Raw genomic sequence first — 18,172 nt, forward strand, 5'->3', positions numbered from 1 at the left:
CAGCGCAGCGGGAGACGTTCAAACTAATATCACGTAATTTACGTCTCTATGATGATTGGTTGATATACCAGAAAGGAGGCTAGCATCCCCTGCGAGGTTTCTTTTGTCAACACTCTTCAGCGCTGAAAGTGAATACTCGATGGTGATTGGCTAATTTTTTTTTTTTTTTTACCAACAGAGGCACGAGAGCTCAGCTCTCCCCCGAGCTCCCCCTACCCTTCTCTATCATTAACGGTTGTAATTACATCAGCAGATTTGGCACATTCGCGATAGAAAAGCGGCGCTTTGACGTTATTTTATTACAACTGTGAAATTACAAACAAAAACGGGGTCAAATTTATACTGGTGTTTAGCAATAAAATGACAGCAAGAACATGGCGTGGCTTTAATAACTTACAGCTCTTGTTGTTCTTGCTGGTGAATATATTTTCGATGTGCATGCTTGTATAAATAGCGCTCCACAGGCAGGTATGCAGACTGCAGGAGTAGGTTATCTCTCCAGGGAGCATGTAGAAGTGGGCCTCCAGGTTATGGTCTAGATTTGAGGCACTATGTGAGGGTGAGTGGGGGACTAGAGCAAATGCGACTGACTTTCAGAGGGAGGGCAGTGAGATTGACATATCTATTAAAAACGGCTCAGGGCTGTTTAGTTATTTTACAAAAGAAAGTCTGTCCCTCACTTTTGTCTTTTATTTGTCTATGGCTCACGCAGTGCTTGAATAACATTGTCAACCCCGTGGTTAAGTATGGTTATAGTCACACACTTCGTTATAACGAGTGAAAACCACAGTCTATAACCAAACTGACTTTGAGAGTGAAATCTCTGTGACATGTGAATGTAACTCAAGCTAACTTGTGTCATTTTGACGTTGTGTCTGTTTTTTTTTGTTTGTTTTTTGTCTGCGACAGGGTGATGCTAACCATTCCTACTCTGATGACGACAGATCCTCTTGTAACTTAGAAGAAACTGAGAAAAAGGACTCACTCCAGCTGTCCGGTACTGAGCTGTGGACTAACTAAGGAAGTGTTATTAAAGCAAAGCTGTTTTTCCATGTGTTTCCGAACCTTATGTGCAGTACTGTAGTTCTTTTTTTATTTTGGTTCATTCTAAGTAGAAACTCTGTGTTCGTGTTCCAAGCTCTTTTTCAGATTATCTGAACAAAAAAAAAGGTTAATAACAGTCTTTTACAATGCCAGTACACTGTGATATTGTCAGCTACGTTAATATATACATACAGTAAGCCTTTCTGTGTTTTCACCTTTTAATTGTTGGTGAAGGTTATGGCGACAATTTTAATTAGTTAAAGCTAGTCATTTAGTCATTTTGGTGTCAAGTTTGGGGTTTTTGTGTCATTAAGATTTTTTAAAAGAAAATTCTTTTTTTAAGAAATTAATACTTTCAGCAAGGTCTTACGTTGATCAAAAGTGACAGTAAATAAATTTATAATGTTGCAGAAATTTTCTATTACAAATAAATGCTGTTCTTTTTCATCAAAGAATCGTCAAAAAAAATTCAAATCACAATTTCCTCAAAATTATAAGCAGCACAACTTTTCAAAATTGCTAATAATATGAAATGTTACTTAAGCACCAAATCAGCATATTATAATGATTTCTGAAGGATCATGTGACATTGAAGAAAATTAATTTCAAATTTTTTAACTTATTTTATTATTTTAAAAAATGCCACCTTGCTGAGCAAAGAAAGCAAAAAAAAAAACATTTAAAATTAAAAAAAAAAAAAATAGGCTGGATTCAGGTGCGGGTACAACAGAGGCTTTATTGAACAGAGAATGATCACAATGGGAAATGAGCGCCTCCGCGGACAGTTCGTGTGGACGTGGAATCCCCTACCACACAGATGGGTGGATAGCAGCGGCTGGAACAAGCCGCAACTGCGGCAGTGGAGACGAAGCCGGCAGGACAGCTCCCGCAACGAGACCGCAGAGTCCCAGGGTAGGCAGATGCTGAAGGGAGCCCACGGGTTTCTGAACGCACAGAGAGGTGCAGGAAAAATATACAGGCAGCTATGAGCACTGGAGTCTGAACGAGACAAGACGGGACTAGTAAGCAATACTAACTATGACAGTCAGAGCAAGGGAATAATCACAACAATCTGACAAAAGACAGAGAAACACTAGGAGCTATAAGGGGAAGTTAATGAGATAACAAGAACTTGGTGTGAAACAAGAATCTAGCGAGCAGAGAAACAAGGAGGGCGGGGAAACAATCATGCTGACAATGCGCACGTGGCGAGCTGTCAAAACAAGCCACGCACACAACAACAACACAACACCCAAACACAGAGACAGCAAAGAACAGGTGATCAGACCCGAGACCCGACAGTACCCCCCCTCCCAGGAGCGCCACCAGGCGCCCCAGGAGGAGGCCCACCTTGTCGCCGACGGAAGTCCTCGATCAACGAACGGTCCAAAATGTCCCGGGATGGCACCCAGCATATCTCCTCTGGACCATAACCCTCCCAGTCCACGAGATACTGAAACCCTCTGCCACGGCGCCGCTCGTCGAGTAATCTCCTAACCGTATAGGTAGGGGAGCCCTCTTGCACCCCTCGACCGGCCTCCTCTACTCGCCGCTCGATACCCCAAGAAAGAGCCCCGACCACCAACCCTTCAGGAAGGATGGCTTCGGCCGCCAGCTCCCCCTCCGGAGCCCCGAACAGGTGCGAGAGAGCGTCGGGCTTGACATTTTTGGACCCTGGCCGGTACGAGAGGGATAAGTTGAATCGGCCAAAGAAAAGCACCCAGCGGGCCTGACGTGAGCTCAGCCTCTTGGCCGAACGGATATATTCGAGATTCTTGTGATCCGTCCAGACCAAGAAGGGATGCGCCGACCCCTCCAACCAGTGATGCCACTCCCCCAAGGCCAATCTCACCACCAACAGTTCTCTATTGCCAATGTCGTAGTTATGCTATCTTAGCAGGGTCTGGTTTAATCCCCCTGGTAGAGATGATATGGCCAAGGAACGTAACAGACTCGGCGTGGAATTCGCACTTCTCCGCCTTGACGAACAATTGGTTCTCTAATAGGCGCTGGAGGACCCGTCTAACGTGCTGGGTGTGTAAGTGGAGAGAAGGGGAGAAAATCAGAATATCATCCAAATACACAAAGACGAACTGATTAATCATGTCACCCAGAACGCTATTGACGAGACCCTGGAAAACGGCCGGAGCATTGGTCAGACCAAACGGAAGAACCAGATACTCGTAGTGTCCCGAGGGGGTGTTGAATGCCGTCTTCCACTCATCCCCCTCCCGAATGCGCACCAGATGGTAGGCGTTGTGGAGGTCTAATTTGGTGAAGACCCGAGCTCCCTGCAACAATTCAAAAGCAGAAGACATTAGAGGTAGGGGGTACCTGTTCTTTACTGTAATGTCATTCAAACCTCTGTAATCAATACAAGGGCGTGGGGAGCCGTCTCTCTTCTGAACGAAGAAAAACCCCGCCCCAGCGGGACAGGAGGAATGGCGAATGAGCCCAGCCTGTAGTGACTCACGTATATACCCGTCCATGGCCTCTCTTTCAGGACCGGAAAGGGAATATAAACGACCCTTAGGCGGAGAAGTGCCTGGGAGAAGGTCTATGGCACAGTCGTAGGGACGATGCGGAGGTAGAGAGGTGGCCCGGTACTTACTGAAAACCGCAAAAATCCGCAAAAGTAGCACATCCCCTACCACACAGATGGGTGGATAGCAGCGGCTGGAACAAGCCGCAACTGCGGCAGTGGAGACGAAGCCGGCAGGGCAGCTCGCTAATCCGAGCGAGAGGCTGAGCAACCCAGCAACGAGAACGCATAGTCCCAGGGTAGGCGGATGCCGAAGGGAGCCCACGGGTTTCTGAACGCACAGAGAGATGCAGGAAAAATATACAGGCAGCTACGAGCACTGGAGCCTGAACGAGACAAGACAGGACTGGTAAGCAATACTAACTATGACAGTCAGAGCAAGGGAATAATCACAACAGTCTGACAAAAGACAGAGAAACACGAGGAGCTATAAGGGGAAGCTAATGAGATAACAAGAACCTGGTGTGAAACAAGAATCTAGCGAGCAGAGAAACAAGGAGGGTGGGGAAACAATCATGCTGACAATGCGCACGTGGCGAGCTGTCAAAACAAGCCAAGCACACAACAACAACACAACACCCAAACACAGAGACAGCAAAGAAGAGGTGATCAGACCCGAGACCCGACAAGGTACTACATTTGAATTTGAATTTACATCATGACCGTTAAAAAAGTATGTTCTATATAGTATGAATATGGGCACTATGAATGAAATTGACCTACCAGCGTCAGTTGCGTCATTTCACTGGCGTTCATAAATCCTCTCCCATGGCCTCATGGAATAGTAAAGTGTCCATCGAATGCACACTTCAGAATCTGGGAAGAAGAAGTAGGTAATCCGGATACTTTTCATCTGCTGTTTTCTGAATACTATGAATTCGGACATACTACTCGCCTCACATACTGTTTTTCGCCTACTATATAGTAGGGAAGTATGTGATTTTGGACACAGCGTTAGTCTTTTAAATTAGTCTTAGTCTTAATCCTCTGTCAAATTTTTAGTTATTATCATATTTAGTCAACCTTGTCCTGTTTTTGTTTAGTCAAGTTTTAGAGAATTTGAGTCTAGTTTTAGTCAGTGAAAACTTCACTGTCACATTTTTCACATTTTCGTTCTGCTGTATAATGGTTAAACTGATAAAAAAAATAAAAAATTAAAATCTCAAAATTATAATTGCAATGATTGTTTTCATTTGAGAAATTTATTTTTACATTTCAGGTATTTCAGGTATGGCACTTTCACCAATAAGCACAAACCAACAGAATGTGAACTCAAACACATTGTATATTTGTGTATGAGTTCTAGTGTACTTATTTATTATAGGCTATATTAATTACAAAGACTTAGATATTATAAGCTACTTAATATATAAATTAATATCAAAGACTTAGATATGCACTCTGTCAACATTATGAAAACTGGTAAAAAATTCCTAATAGTAATTCCAATAATTCCAAATTGCAATAATGTTTCTCTATTAAATCAACAGCAGTTGAGTAAGTGCATTAATTCAGTAAACAAAATAGTCGAGATCTCATGACAGAACACAGACAGGCTGAATGACACTTTCATTTAATCTCAACATCTCACATGGAGATCGCTAAACTTCAGCTTACTTGTTTGTCTGCGTTTTCAGTTCATCGTTGGCGCTTCTGCAATGAAGAGCGAGCAAATGCGTATGGTTGCCATATTGCAAAAATTGAGCAAAACACTGGGCAGAAAATGTATCCTTTTAACAGAGAAGTTCTGATTTGGGGATTTGAACATAGTAGAGGCATGTACAGTAGTCCGCAATAATATTTTGTCTGTTTTTTTTATTTTTTCGACAAAAATACAAATATTTTTGTATAGTTTTTTTTTTTTTTTTAAATGCAATTTAGTCTTGTCTTTTGTCGTCAAAGATATTGCATGTTGATATAGTCACAGTTATCGTTTATTGACTTTATTGTCATCTCGTCATCGTCTCGTTTTAGAAAAAAAGCTTGTCAACGAACATTTTTCTTCATAGTTTTCATTAATGAAATTAACAATAGACAAAATGCTACCCAAAATGCGATATCCTAAACAGTTTCAAAAATGAGTAACTGAGAGCAATGCATTGAAATGTCTCAATATCTGGTCCAAATAAAATGGCGCTGGGAGATCTGAGGACATGATGCAATGAATAATGCATGTACACACTGATACTCTCTACAGACAGAACACAAACTTACACACTCCCACCAGCGTTGCCTGGCATGAGAGGAGGCTTTAGAAATACCAGAAATCATGCAAGCTTGAAACTTTAATAGGCTTGGTGGAATATACTTCCTAATTCCGCACCATAAACACAAAACAAATTGCTTTTGACTTATTGTGCCTTGTGATAAGCCAGCTAGAATTTCTCATGGCTAGAGTCCTTCGGATGTGTTTGTGATCTAATCAGTATTGGCATGTGTGTTTGTGCAGATCCCAAGATTTCCACTTTGACCCCTAATGGGCATCTGGATTTGGCACCTGCACCCAACGCCAGGGGCCTGTACCCATCTGAAAGGCTGAGCTTTGCCCTGAGTTCCCGCAAGAGCAGCATGAGCTCTTTGAGCAGGGCTAGCCTGGAGCAGACGACGCTGGTGAGCTATTGTGCATGCTGCAGTCAACTTGCCATTCATTACAGGGTCTTACTCAACAAGAGGGCTATATCATACCACTCCAGCAATACAAAACCTCTCAAAAAAGCACAAAGAACACAATAATTATCCATCAACTCTGCATGTATTAGCATTTTACGAACCATTAATAAGACACTTACTCAGCACTTAGAGAGCCATCTCTACTCATCTAGCTTGCACTATATTAGCATACTCACAGAGGGTCGTTGAGCGGGCACTCGAAGAGCTGAGAGCAACTTATAAACTACATAATTATTTTTACAATGGTTTAAATAATTACAGCCCTTGTGAGGTTGGCTTTTTATTAGAGTTCTAGACAGTGAGGGGGGAATTTGCTAAGAATGAGTTGAAAGCATGGTTTATTTGTGTGCGCCGTCGTATGTTTTAGTCAGATTCACTAGGAATTATGTACAGCAAATCGGGTAACACCCAAAACTTTAGTGCATCGTGTGGGATGGTTTTGGGTTTTAGATTGTGGAGGTCGCAGCAGACTAACTCGATCAGAGAAACTTTACTGTACAGCATCGTCCCACCACTGCAATCCAAACACCTGGACCTGAACCCGTCTCTTTGAAATACAGTATTCGTTCCACTAAACAGCGTTGTATCACCAGCTTCCTGTGGACAGTAGTAGCACTAAATTAATTATGCCAAGCAAATAACACTGAGTTTTGTGATTAATAGACAAATATATGATCATTTTAATAGCATAATGAATTTAAAATATTTTGTGATATATAATACTATTTAATGTATAAAATAATTTCAAAAAAATGCAATGACTATTTTTTTATTATTAATTCATTTATTCTATTAAGCAATTTTTGCAAGCTATCTTGGTGCTTTTTGCCACCACTGTAATCCAATCACCTGAACACTGAACCTGACTGCATTTATTATTGAATCTATTTATCTATAATATTTTTTACATTTTTCAGAACAGTCTGCACACCTGTTGACAGGTCAGCCAGATTCCAGGACTGTTTGATAACAACTTGCATTCTATATGTGTTGTAGTGTCCAGGGCGAGCCTCTATGTACCACAACTGGGGACAGCCTGCACGACCAGGAATATGGAGTCGCAGGTCAAGCTGGAACAGCTTAAGTCGATCCTCTAGATGCCTGGGGATGGGGGGCGGAGGCAGTTTAAGGGTCTGTAGCCCTCACTCTCGCCCCACTGAGCAGGAGTCCCTGCTGTCTCCTCCGCCCCCTCCTCTGCTCTCTAGACGCTTCGTCCCGCGCAGAGAACGGCGGGCTCTCTCTTTGGAGCTTCCTGAGCTGCTGCAGGTGCCTGGACCGGCCCTGCCTCCTCTGCATGCACGGCAGCGCAAGAAGAGCTTCTCTGGGGGTCTGGGAAGCGTTGGAGAGCACCAGGACTGTAATGGGAAGACACCATCAGTCCAACCACAAATCATCAATGAAGTCTACCCTCAGGTCAATGCACGCAAGGACAGGGAGGATCTGGACAATGAGCTGGACTATGTAAGTGTCCATTAAAAATATTTCAAAGGGATAGTTCACTTATTTTGTAATCATTATATTTCAAACTTATATGACTGACTTTCTTCTGTGGAACACAAAAGTAGACATTTAGCCGAATGTCCTGGGTGCTCTTATCCATACAATGAAAGTGATGGGGACAGAGGTTGCAGAGCTGCAAAAAAAAAAAAAAAAGACATGCACCGTAAAAGCTGTTCAAATGAGTTCATGTCATATTCCAATTCTTCTGAATCCATACAATAGCTTTGGATGAGTAACAGACCAAAATGTAAGTCTGTATTCACTGATCATCCCTTCCACAATAGCTCTCAAATCTAATTTACACATTTAAACTGGCACATCACAACTGCTTATGACAACCATTGACATTTAGTGTGATTGCCATCAAACCAGGCACAATGCATCTACACACCATATTTAAATATGATATTTGAGCCATAGTTCAAAGGAAAACTGAAATGAGACTTATCAGGGACATCGGATGCAAAAATTTCTTTTACATGGTGTTTGCATATAAATGTGTCCTAGCAGCGTGTGGACACAACCACCCTGCAATGATAAAAATCCATTCACTTCTTTTTTGAATTCCCAAAAAACCTAAACAGTCTCAGTTATCAAGCCGTTTTGATTTTCTGAGCAGTATGACGTAGTACTGCTCAGGCCCCGCCCACGGCCGCTGACGGACTGTACCATATTACTCTGTCCGCCATTTCCTGTCCGCTCTAGCAACTGTAGCTCGTAAGCAATGTTGGATGTAAAAGTGAAAATAACACCTGTTTCACACAGCAAGCTTGAGCTTCACGTCAGTGTCACTGCAGCTGAAGACTCGCGACAGTATTCACACTGGAAGCATTTGTACAGCGTCACAGCAGGGGCTCCAAAGATACATATTTTTTTTACAAAGACAACTATAAATTTGTTTTTAGAATCTGGTCAGTTATAAACTTGAAAGTTTTAAAGTCTTGAAAGTTTGTTAAAATGGGGATTCGCATGTAAATGGTAAAAAAAATAAAAAAGCTTTGGTCATATCATTTCAGTCATACTTCGATATAGAACGTGCTGTTTATAATGTTTTTATAGTTTTTATATGTAATCAATCAGCTGGGTAAGGCCATAACTATTAGTATTTTGTTTTACCCTATTCACCTGCAGTTTCTCGCCTTAAAGGGGTCCTATTATGCTTTTTTTACTTTTTTAATTTTAGTCAGTGTGTAGTATGTATGTTTGAGCATAAAAAAGATCTACAAAGTTACAAATCTCAAAGTCCACTCCAAATGGAGATATTTCGTTTTTAAAAAATCCCTTTTCAAGAACTACAACGAACGGCTCGTTTGGACTACAGCGTTGTTTTCCAATTAATTTCTCATCTCAATTTTATGCTGGTTTTATTGTTACACATGACGCGGACTCGACTGTACTCGGAATATTTTCCGAGTCCAAAATGTTCAAGTCCGTGTCAAGTCCGAGTACAAATTCACCCGAGTGCGTGACAAGTCCGAGTTCATTCAAAATTGGACTCGAGTCCGGACTCGAGTCCGAGTCCAAGTTCGAGTACCCCAACTCTACTGATATGGCAATATTGACGCCATCCTTAACTATACCGGAGCAAACGGAACTTGCTGCTTTGGCAAGGGGCGGGGCGGGGCAGTACTGAAACACCGTCTTAAGATGTTCGCCAAACACAACGCACTGGGACAGCTAACCAATCACAACACATTTCGTTTTTCGGAAGGTGGGCCTTCATCAAAGCCGGAACTAATCGAGCCGTTTGTGCCAGGATGGGGAGAAAGGTATTGTAATAATGTAAATTATGAAAAAAATAATGCGTTTTTCGAACCACCAAGCATGAGAGCATGGTCTAGTACACCCCCAAAACAAATTCAAGACTTTGTAAAAGAGCATAATAGGACCCCTTTAACATACATTTGTACATTCTCTAACACGCATATTTTGGTTACGTTACCATGAGAGCATGTTCTAGTACACCCCCAAAATTAAATCAACACTTTGTAAAAGAGCATAATAGGACCCCTTTAATACTGTTGTTACCTGGATGATCCACAGTTGTTGTTGTTTTTTTGTGATAGTTGTTCATGAATCCCTTGTTTGTCCTGAACAGTTAAACTGTCTGCTGTTCTTCAGAACAAATACTTTTCCAGTATTTTTTGCGTATTTGAACCCTTTCCAACAATGACTGTATGATTTTGAGATCCATCTTTTCACACTGAGGACAACTGAGGGACTCATACGCAACTACTACAAAAAGCTCAAACGGTCACTGATGCTCCAGAAGAAAACACATGCATTAAGAGCCTGGAGAATTTGAAGATCAGGGAAAATTGTGTATGAGTCCCTCAGTTGTCCTCAGTGAAATATCTTATTCAGATCAGTATTAAATAAAAAATAACATGAATTGTATATGATCCCTCTTATTTTGGTAAAATAATTAACATTTTGCAGATACTTCAAAGCATAGGTCAAATTTTGACCATAACTGTATATATTTTTAAATGTTATATGCTAGCTGTGAGTTCTGTGAAAAAGCAGATGAACAGACGCATAGTTTTGTTTTCTTAGCTGTCATGTGTGATTGACCTATCAGGTGATTATGTTCACAGCCAATCAAATCAAAGAGCAAAACTTGTCACTAATAATAAATAAATGCTGCAAATAAATTTTGTGAATGCTGTTTTATTTTGTTTGCTTTGATAGTTTTATTAGCTATCACTTACATGAAACAGAGAGTACAGTATTTACAGTATTAATCACCTATGTAAGGTTTTCCAAAATGGGGTTTGTGCGTTGATGAAAAGGCTTATAAATAATGAAATGATAAAAATGAATAAACTTTAAAATAAATAAATAAATAATTACTTAAAAAAAAAATATCAAAATAAAACAAAACATTTTTGAAAAAAATATTTGTAAAATATATTTGTTTAAGGGTTAATTTAAGTAACTGAAACTATAGCTGTCACATCCGGGACAAAGAGGCAAACAGACAGGTTAACGTAAGTCGGGGAGGTACCTCGTGTTCTGTGGAGGGAGGGAGAAGAGTATTAGTGAAGGGTTTAAGCAAGGACACATGAAAGGTGGGTGAGATCCGGTAATGGGCAGGCAGGTGTAACTGGTACGTGACTTCGTTGATGCGCCTTGCTACGGGGAAAGGACCTATGTACCGGGGACTCAGCTTCCCGCTGGGCCGCCGGAGGCGGATGTCCCGGGTGGATAACCAGACTTGGTCCCCTGGTGAGTTGGAAAGCCCATAGGGCATGACCCGGTACTCATAGTGCCCAGTGGGCGTTACAAAGGCAGTTTTCCATTCGTCACCCCTGCGAATGTGGATGAGGTTATAGGCGCTCCTTAGATCCAGCTTGCTGAAGACGCGCGTGGTGATCTGGTAGGTCGTGGTATTTTTGCAGCTCGACGCTCCGGAGTCCACGAGGATTTTGACTGGAAAGGATTGGGTGTGATAAATTAGAAGAGCATTTATATGAGGCATGCAAGACACATCAGGAGTGATCTGGATAGTACTCACCGCTGGGCGTGGTGGACGAATGGGACAGGTGCGGAGCTGGTGCTCATGGGATCCACAGTAGAGACATAGGCCACGGGTGAGTCTCCGAGATCGTTCCGTGGACGATAGGTGGTAGCTATCCGTGATCATGGGCTCTGGTGCTGGAGTGGAGAGGCTGGGTGAGGCAGCGGCAATCGATTCTTTATGGCACGCGGTTAGGTGCTGGGAGATGCGAACCGCCTTTTGGAGGAAGCTGTCGAGCCCCACGGTGTCATCGTAGATGGTGGCCCACTGCAAGGCTCTTCCAGACAGCAATGAGATAATGAGCGACACCTTGGCCCGCTCGGTCACAAACAGGTGTGGTTGCATCTCCAGGTAGAGGGAACATTGCAGCAAAAACCCGCTGCAGAAGGCTGCCTCACCCGAAAAGCTTGCTGGCCGGGCCATGGGACAGGCAGGTGGGGAGGCGGTGACAGTCCGGATGGGTAAGGGTTCCGGTGAGGATGTGCTCCGAGAATCCATGAGTCCGTTTTGTATCCATTTAATTTTGAGGGGCCGGTCTTCTGTCACATCTGGGACAAAGAGGCAAACAGACAGGTTAACGTAAGTCAGGGAGTTTATTCAAAGGAACTTCGAGGCTTGACAGGCAGATCGGGAGGCAAGGAACCCATACAGAGAAGCTTGTAACCTTGAGACCAGCCGACGAGTGATTGAGGTGAGTGTGTATTTGACTGGTGTGGTAAGTGGGTGCAGGTGTCCGTGATCAGTAATCAGGTGATTGTGAGTGGGTGTAGGAGGCTGATTCGGCTGGTGAGGCAGGTGTTTCCGTGACAATAGCTAAATAAAAACTATAGTAGTATCTCAATTATACAAAATTAACACTTTTTACCTGCATGTAATGTGACCATTAACTGACTTCATAGAACTGTGAACATGCTAATTTGTTGTTAAATTATTGAAATAACTTAAAATCTCAGTGGGTACTTCAAGTAAAGACATATTTTAGGTCGTAGGGATTTGGCTATCAAAACGTTTGGGAATACCTGGTCTAAAGTAATGCTTTTGCACTTGTGCTGCTGTGTCCCACATGGCCTCATCATAAGCAAAACCTGCTGGCAATCATGCACCTTCGTGTCTCTTTACAATTAAAAATTACTGAAGGGTTTTTTCAGGTAAGAGTCAAAGCTTTTCAGTCTAAGCAAAATTCGAGAGTGCAGCTGGAAGTTGTTTTTCATGGACCTCATTATAGCACAAAACAAATTAGTAGTTGCTCCACGCCCAAGAACAGGTTGAAATTAAGCAGATAAAGGCAAGCTTGTGTCACAGGTTGTTTCCTATAGTGCCACTGATTTGATCTCTGAATAACACAGAGGGAAAGATGCCTGCACACCTCTTCTTCTCTCCTGACGGTAACTCGGCCAGCAGTTATTCTGCTATCCCTGCCTGATCAATAGCACTGATGGGCTGCCAGCTCTTTAGAGGGTGGCTTGATTAGGATATTGATCCGTGTCAGCGAGATAGGAGCCGATTATTCCCACCCTCTGCCTGTCAGTCTGTTTTTTCCAAACTGTCTAGTCTTTGAATATCCAGCTAAAGTTTGGGCTGCAGTGGAAAACATGTATATATTTGGCTGTTCCAAAAACTAGTGAGCTGCCAGAATGCATTGTGACAATCTCCATGAAAAAAATTAATCCAAGATGGCAGATGAAGTGAGAGTCATATACTACTGTTCAAAGTTTAGGGGTAGTAAGATATTATTTATTTATTTTATTTATTTGTATTGATTGATTGATTGATTGGCTGGTTGATTGAAAGAAGTCAATACTTTATTTCAACAAGGCATTAATTTAATAAAATTAGTCATTAATTATTTTACAAAAGATTGCCAGGCATTTCAAATAAAGTCTGTTTTTCAAACTTTCTGTTCATCAAAGAATCAAGAGAAAAATGTTATATCGCAGATTCCACAATGTATTACCATTTTCAGCTGTGATAATAAGAAATGTTTCTTGAGCAGCAGTTCAGCATATTAGAATGATTTAAAGGATCATGTGAAACTGAAGACTAGAGTAATGATGCTGAAAATTTTGCTTTGCCATCACAGAAAGAAAAATATAATAAAAAATAATAAATAGAAAACAGTTCATTTAAATTATAATAATATTTTGGAATATTGCTGGGGTTTTTTTCTTTATTTTCATCAAATAAATGCAGCCTTGGTGAGCATAGCTGCCCCCAAACTTTTGAAGGTAAATTACAATATTGTTTTACCCAATATTTTTTCAGAGTGTCTATTTACACTAAGTGCAAATAGCCCGCCTTGTTGGCTGAGGCTATTTACACTAACTCCGCCCACCAATGTCTGATTGGAATAGTCAACACTGTAAAAAGACGCTCGTCTAACATCAGTTTTAGTGGCGTAGATGGTAAGGCGCGTGCTTTTTGACGCGATCGACCCGAGTCCGAACCCGCCTTTTGCCGAACTTTTTTTCTTCCTTTTCAAATCTCATATCGCACCGGAAAGGCATTTGTTTTCAATAAAAATGAAGGAAATAATAAAAAAAGTTGAAAATAAAGTATCGGGTACGGTTAGGGTAGGTGTAGGGAGGGCTTTATTGTCCCAATGTGGCATCTATTTTTTAATTTGAATTAGAATTATAATTTACACTCAGTACATTATTATTGCGCACTGTTTTATAATGTACGACAATACTGAGGTGCAGATAATTGCTACTATTTGCAATAAGTATAAATAGCAGAAAATCTTGCTGTTTTAACATAGTATAAATAGAATCTATAGCTGTTTGCGCTTAGTGTAAATAGCATATCATTAAAAAATACTGCTATTTTCACTTAGTGTAAATAGAATCAATCGCTATTTGCAGTTAGTGTAAATAGCATCTATCGCTAAGAAAATATGCTATTTGCACTTAGTGTAAATAGCATCTATCACCGCTGCCATATTTTTTTGTGTTTGTTTATATTTGTGCTTATTAGAATATTGTGTTGTTAGCTTAGCAACATATAACATCAAAAACCAATTGCAAGTCTAGTCTCACTTGCAGATCACACCCTTGATGCCTATGTAGAACATTCTAAATCGCTCACTTGTGAGATTCTATAATGGTTTGGATGCTGTCTGTGTAGGCAGCAAGGCAGCTCACTTGGTTTTGGACCAAAGCTATTTAATTCTACTTTCCTAGTCTTTATCTTTTAGTTTGTCTCTATATATCTCTATTCCTGACCTCCTCCTCCCTCTTCAGGTTCAGGATATTGTGCCAGTCCATTATAGCCCATAAGTTGTTTGACTATGTGGTGCTGGCCTTCATCTTCTCAAACTGCATCACTGTGGCTCTGGAGAGACCCAAGATCCTTCAGGGTAGCCTGGTAAGACTTGAGGCCAATGGATCTTTGATTCAGTTGTTTAATCTGCTGTTAGTTATTGATGATTTCCATTTTGTCCACAAGCAGATATTCTGACAGCTTTTTCCTTTCTACTCTTTTCATAATTTTGCTCTCTTTTTCTCTATTTTTCTTTTTCCCTCCTCCTTCTCTTTCTGCAGGAGAGGCTTTTCCTCACCGTGTCCAATTACATTTTCACAGCCATATTTGTGGGGGAGATGACACTCAAGGTAAATATTTACATTCACAGCATGATATTGTGCTGATTTCAGGACTCCTATGTATAGATCTTTTTTTCTTCCTGAATGCGCTGCCATACCTCTGATCTCTGTTGGTGAATCGAGAAAATTATCAATATGGTAATTGTTTTCACAGCAGTTGCAGATACTGTGACTATACCTTTTTTTTTTTGCACGTTTTAATGGTTTGAGTACAATATAATTCATTTAGTTATGCATATAACATACAGTGGGGTCCAAAAAACCATCAGTGAAAATGTTTCTATTTTGCCTCTTTCTATTTTAATGCAATTTTTACATTACAAATAGGGGTGTCCGATATCACGATTTTTGATTGTGGACAATTAAAATGTCTCCACGATCTGCTTTTGGAGAAATATTGTAGTATCGTGCTACAGCACACATTCTATCACTTGCAGCTCTGGCGCCTCCGTCTCAATATAATGCGCTAATACTGTAAAAAACACACATGGTTCACATATAAACACATTTGTTTATGTCTAAAGAGTAAGTAAAAAGTGAGAGAAAACAGATGAGTGCCTGTATATTAGATGCGTGCGGGTCTTAAACTGACAGCAGACTAATTGTATTAAACATGCTCCCGCTTGTCATTAAAGGGATAGTTCACCCAAAAATTAAAATACTGTCATTATTTACTCACTCTCATGTTGTCCTAAACCTGTAGTATTTTTATTTATTTTTTTTTATGTGCTGAACACAAAGGAAGACATTTTGAAGAATGTGGGTAACCAAGCAGTTGCTGGTCCCCATTGACTTTGATAGTAGAAAAAAAAATTACTATGGAAATCACTGGGGACTAGCAACTATTTGTTTTTATTTTTATAAAATAAAATAAAAAAAAATTTTTTATTTTTATTTTATATTTTGTTGCCTTGTAAGGCTTATTTTTAAAATAAGGAAATTAGTTTGGCTGTACTGCTCAGACAACTTGCAAAATAGTAAAACCAACATGACAAAGAATCGTGATAAAATCGTGAATCATGATCTTCCTGAAAAAAAAAAAAAAACATTTGTGATATATTTTTGCCATATCACCCATCCCTAATTACAAATTGTATTATCAGCATAAAAATTTAAGTGAAATGTTGAATTAAAAAATGAATATACATTTTATGTCTTAGTATTTGGTTCTTTCCTCTTTTGCTTTAACTATAGCCGCACTTTTTTTTAACCTAACGATCATGTTCTCCAGCATAATTTGAGATGTTCCAAAATACTTCTTGTTCTTCAATGGAAACTACAACAACTTACTGTCTGTCAGTCACATGATCATTGTCAAATTTGCTTATTTAATCAGTGACCTAGAAATAGTGCAAAATGGTACAGTTTTTTTAAATCCCAAAACTTTCAGTTCTGTGTATGAAAGGATATTACATAATACATCATTATATTATACTTTCATTATATTATACTTTGATAGATACTGAACAAAATTACACGCACACCGATTTGCACCGATTAAAGACATTGTTAAAGACTCTGGTTGTTTGAATGGGCAATTAGCTGAATATTTTCCAATAGATGAAACAGAGTGTGCATGTGTGTGTGTGTGTGTGTGTGTGTGTGTATCTCTAATCCATCTTCCTTTCGCTCTTTCTCACTCATTTTCACACACACATTCTCCTCTGGACCTCTTGAGAGTGGGGTATTATGTTTGCTGGCTCTCTCATGGCAAGCAATAAAGCAATGGTATTAATTAGAGCCAGTTTCCCCTTTCAGACGAAGTGAATATCATAGACTAGCCCATCTATTCAGCTGCAAACGCTTGGCACTTGTAGGTCATCAGTTATGTAACTTAATCAATTATTAGGAAATGGAACAAACAAGAGATACCCTGTCAAAAGCAACAATACATGACATAGCAAGACCATACCAGACCGTTGTAAGCGAATTTGTATGAATATATTGTCTTTTATTTATTTTCTTTTATATTTTATTATTTTCCATCCATCCATCCATTTTCCAAACTGCTTGTCCTATGTAGAGTTGCAAGTATTTTTTTTTTTATTTTTTTTTTTTTTCATACACCCATTTTCCAAACTGCTTGTTCTGTGTAGGGTCATGGATATTATCGTTTATCGTTTTATTATTATTATTATTAATTTTATAATAATATTTTTTTTTTTTATTTTGTCTCATAATACTTTTACACAAATATAATTGTATTTAGATGTTTTAGATGGCATTTCATACATTTGTCATCGTTTGAAATGTCATGTCAACCACCAATACACAGTTAATATACGATGATGCAGAGCGTATCTTTTACTGTGGACATTTTTAAAAGCGTTGGTGCAGTGGGAGACACAAGTCAAACAATGATTCCAGCTTTCTCTCGAGGACCAGAAAGTCAACAATTATAGTTCATCCTTGGGGAGGCAGATTCTGCAAGCTACAGAAAAAATATACCTACCGGTATAACATAGCCTGAGGGGCAGTGGCTGATTTTACTGTCCCCAACCCACCTACACTCGACTAATAGGAGTTCTGGAAGGAGATCTGCTCTCACTCAAAAACCACCTCCTTAAATTGCTAGTGTGAGTGTCACATTACTGTACTAGCCTGGTATACATCACTGATTTATTATTGGTTTTCTTTGGCAGTATTGTAAAGAAACTGTCAGACCAATACAGCTCAAATTGATCCCAAGAAAGAGCAGATATGTGTCGCAGTACGGTATCTCATTTCTTAAAAGTGCATAATTCTCTCTGTCTATCTGTGTTTTCTTGCTCTCTTTGCTCTTCTCACTTTAGACTAGGGATGCACCGATTCCGATACTGGTATCGGTATCGGGCCCGATACTGAGCTCTTGTACTCGTACTCGTTAAAATGCCCCGATACCAAACGCCGATACCACACAGCATGTGATAATCGCCATATTCAAACAAAGAAACACCGACAACAAAACAAAAGACAGCAGAATGGAGTTATTAGAGATTAAGGATGTATACGAAGTATATGTATGCAATGAATATAATGTTAAACATTCAGTATTAATGCCTGTATAGCTGATGTGCGCGAGCTGATAAACAAATTGAGCGCGCGTGAGTGGATTGAGCTCGCGGTGGCGCAGATGCACGAGCTTGTCGAGTGAATATATCTTTCTCACAGACATCACTGGAAAGTTTGTAGTTCGGTCGGATATGTCATAAACAAGTAAGTAAAACAATGCACAAGTTACTTAACGGTAGAGAGAGAGAGCGAGAGAGAGAGAGCGTGCAATTCTGTTGTGTGATCTTTGATGTTCACTCACTTAGC

At 40.2% G+C, this 18,172-nt stretch overlaps 1 protein-coding gene across 1 annotated transcript in view; it reads left to right on the top strand.

The window, feature by feature from the left end:
• LOC107680839 (voltage-dependent T-type calcium channel subunit alpha-1I-like) overlaps window positions 1-18,172 on the top strand; it is a 148,616-nt gene that overhangs the window by 92,577 nt on the left and 37,867 nt on the right. The window contains exons 14-19 of the mRNA XM_016476889.1: window positions 910-997; window positions 6,036-6,196; window positions 7,253-7,717; window positions 14,400-14,419; window positions 14,516-14,639; window positions 14,816-14,884. Of these exons, the coding sequence (XP_016332375.1) occupies window positions 910-997; window positions 6,036-6,196; window positions 7,253-7,717; window positions 14,400-14,419; window positions 14,516-14,639; window positions 14,816-14,884 (927 nt within the window). The remainder of the gene's footprint in view (window positions 1-909; window positions 998-6,035; window positions 6,197-7,252; window positions 7,718-14,399; window positions 14,420-14,515; window positions 14,640-14,815; window positions 14,885-18,172) is intronic.

The sequence above is a fragment of the Sinocyclocheilus anshuiensis genome, unplaced genomic scaffold (genome assembly GCF_001515605.1).
Source record: "Sinocyclocheilus anshuiensis isolate Anshui unplaced genomic scaffold, SAMN03320099.WGS_v1.1 scaffold1230, whole genome shotgun sequence".
NCBI classification, from domain to species: Eukaryota; Metazoa; Chordata; class Actinopteri; order Cypriniformes; family Cyprinidae; genus Sinocyclocheilus; species Sinocyclocheilus anshuiensis.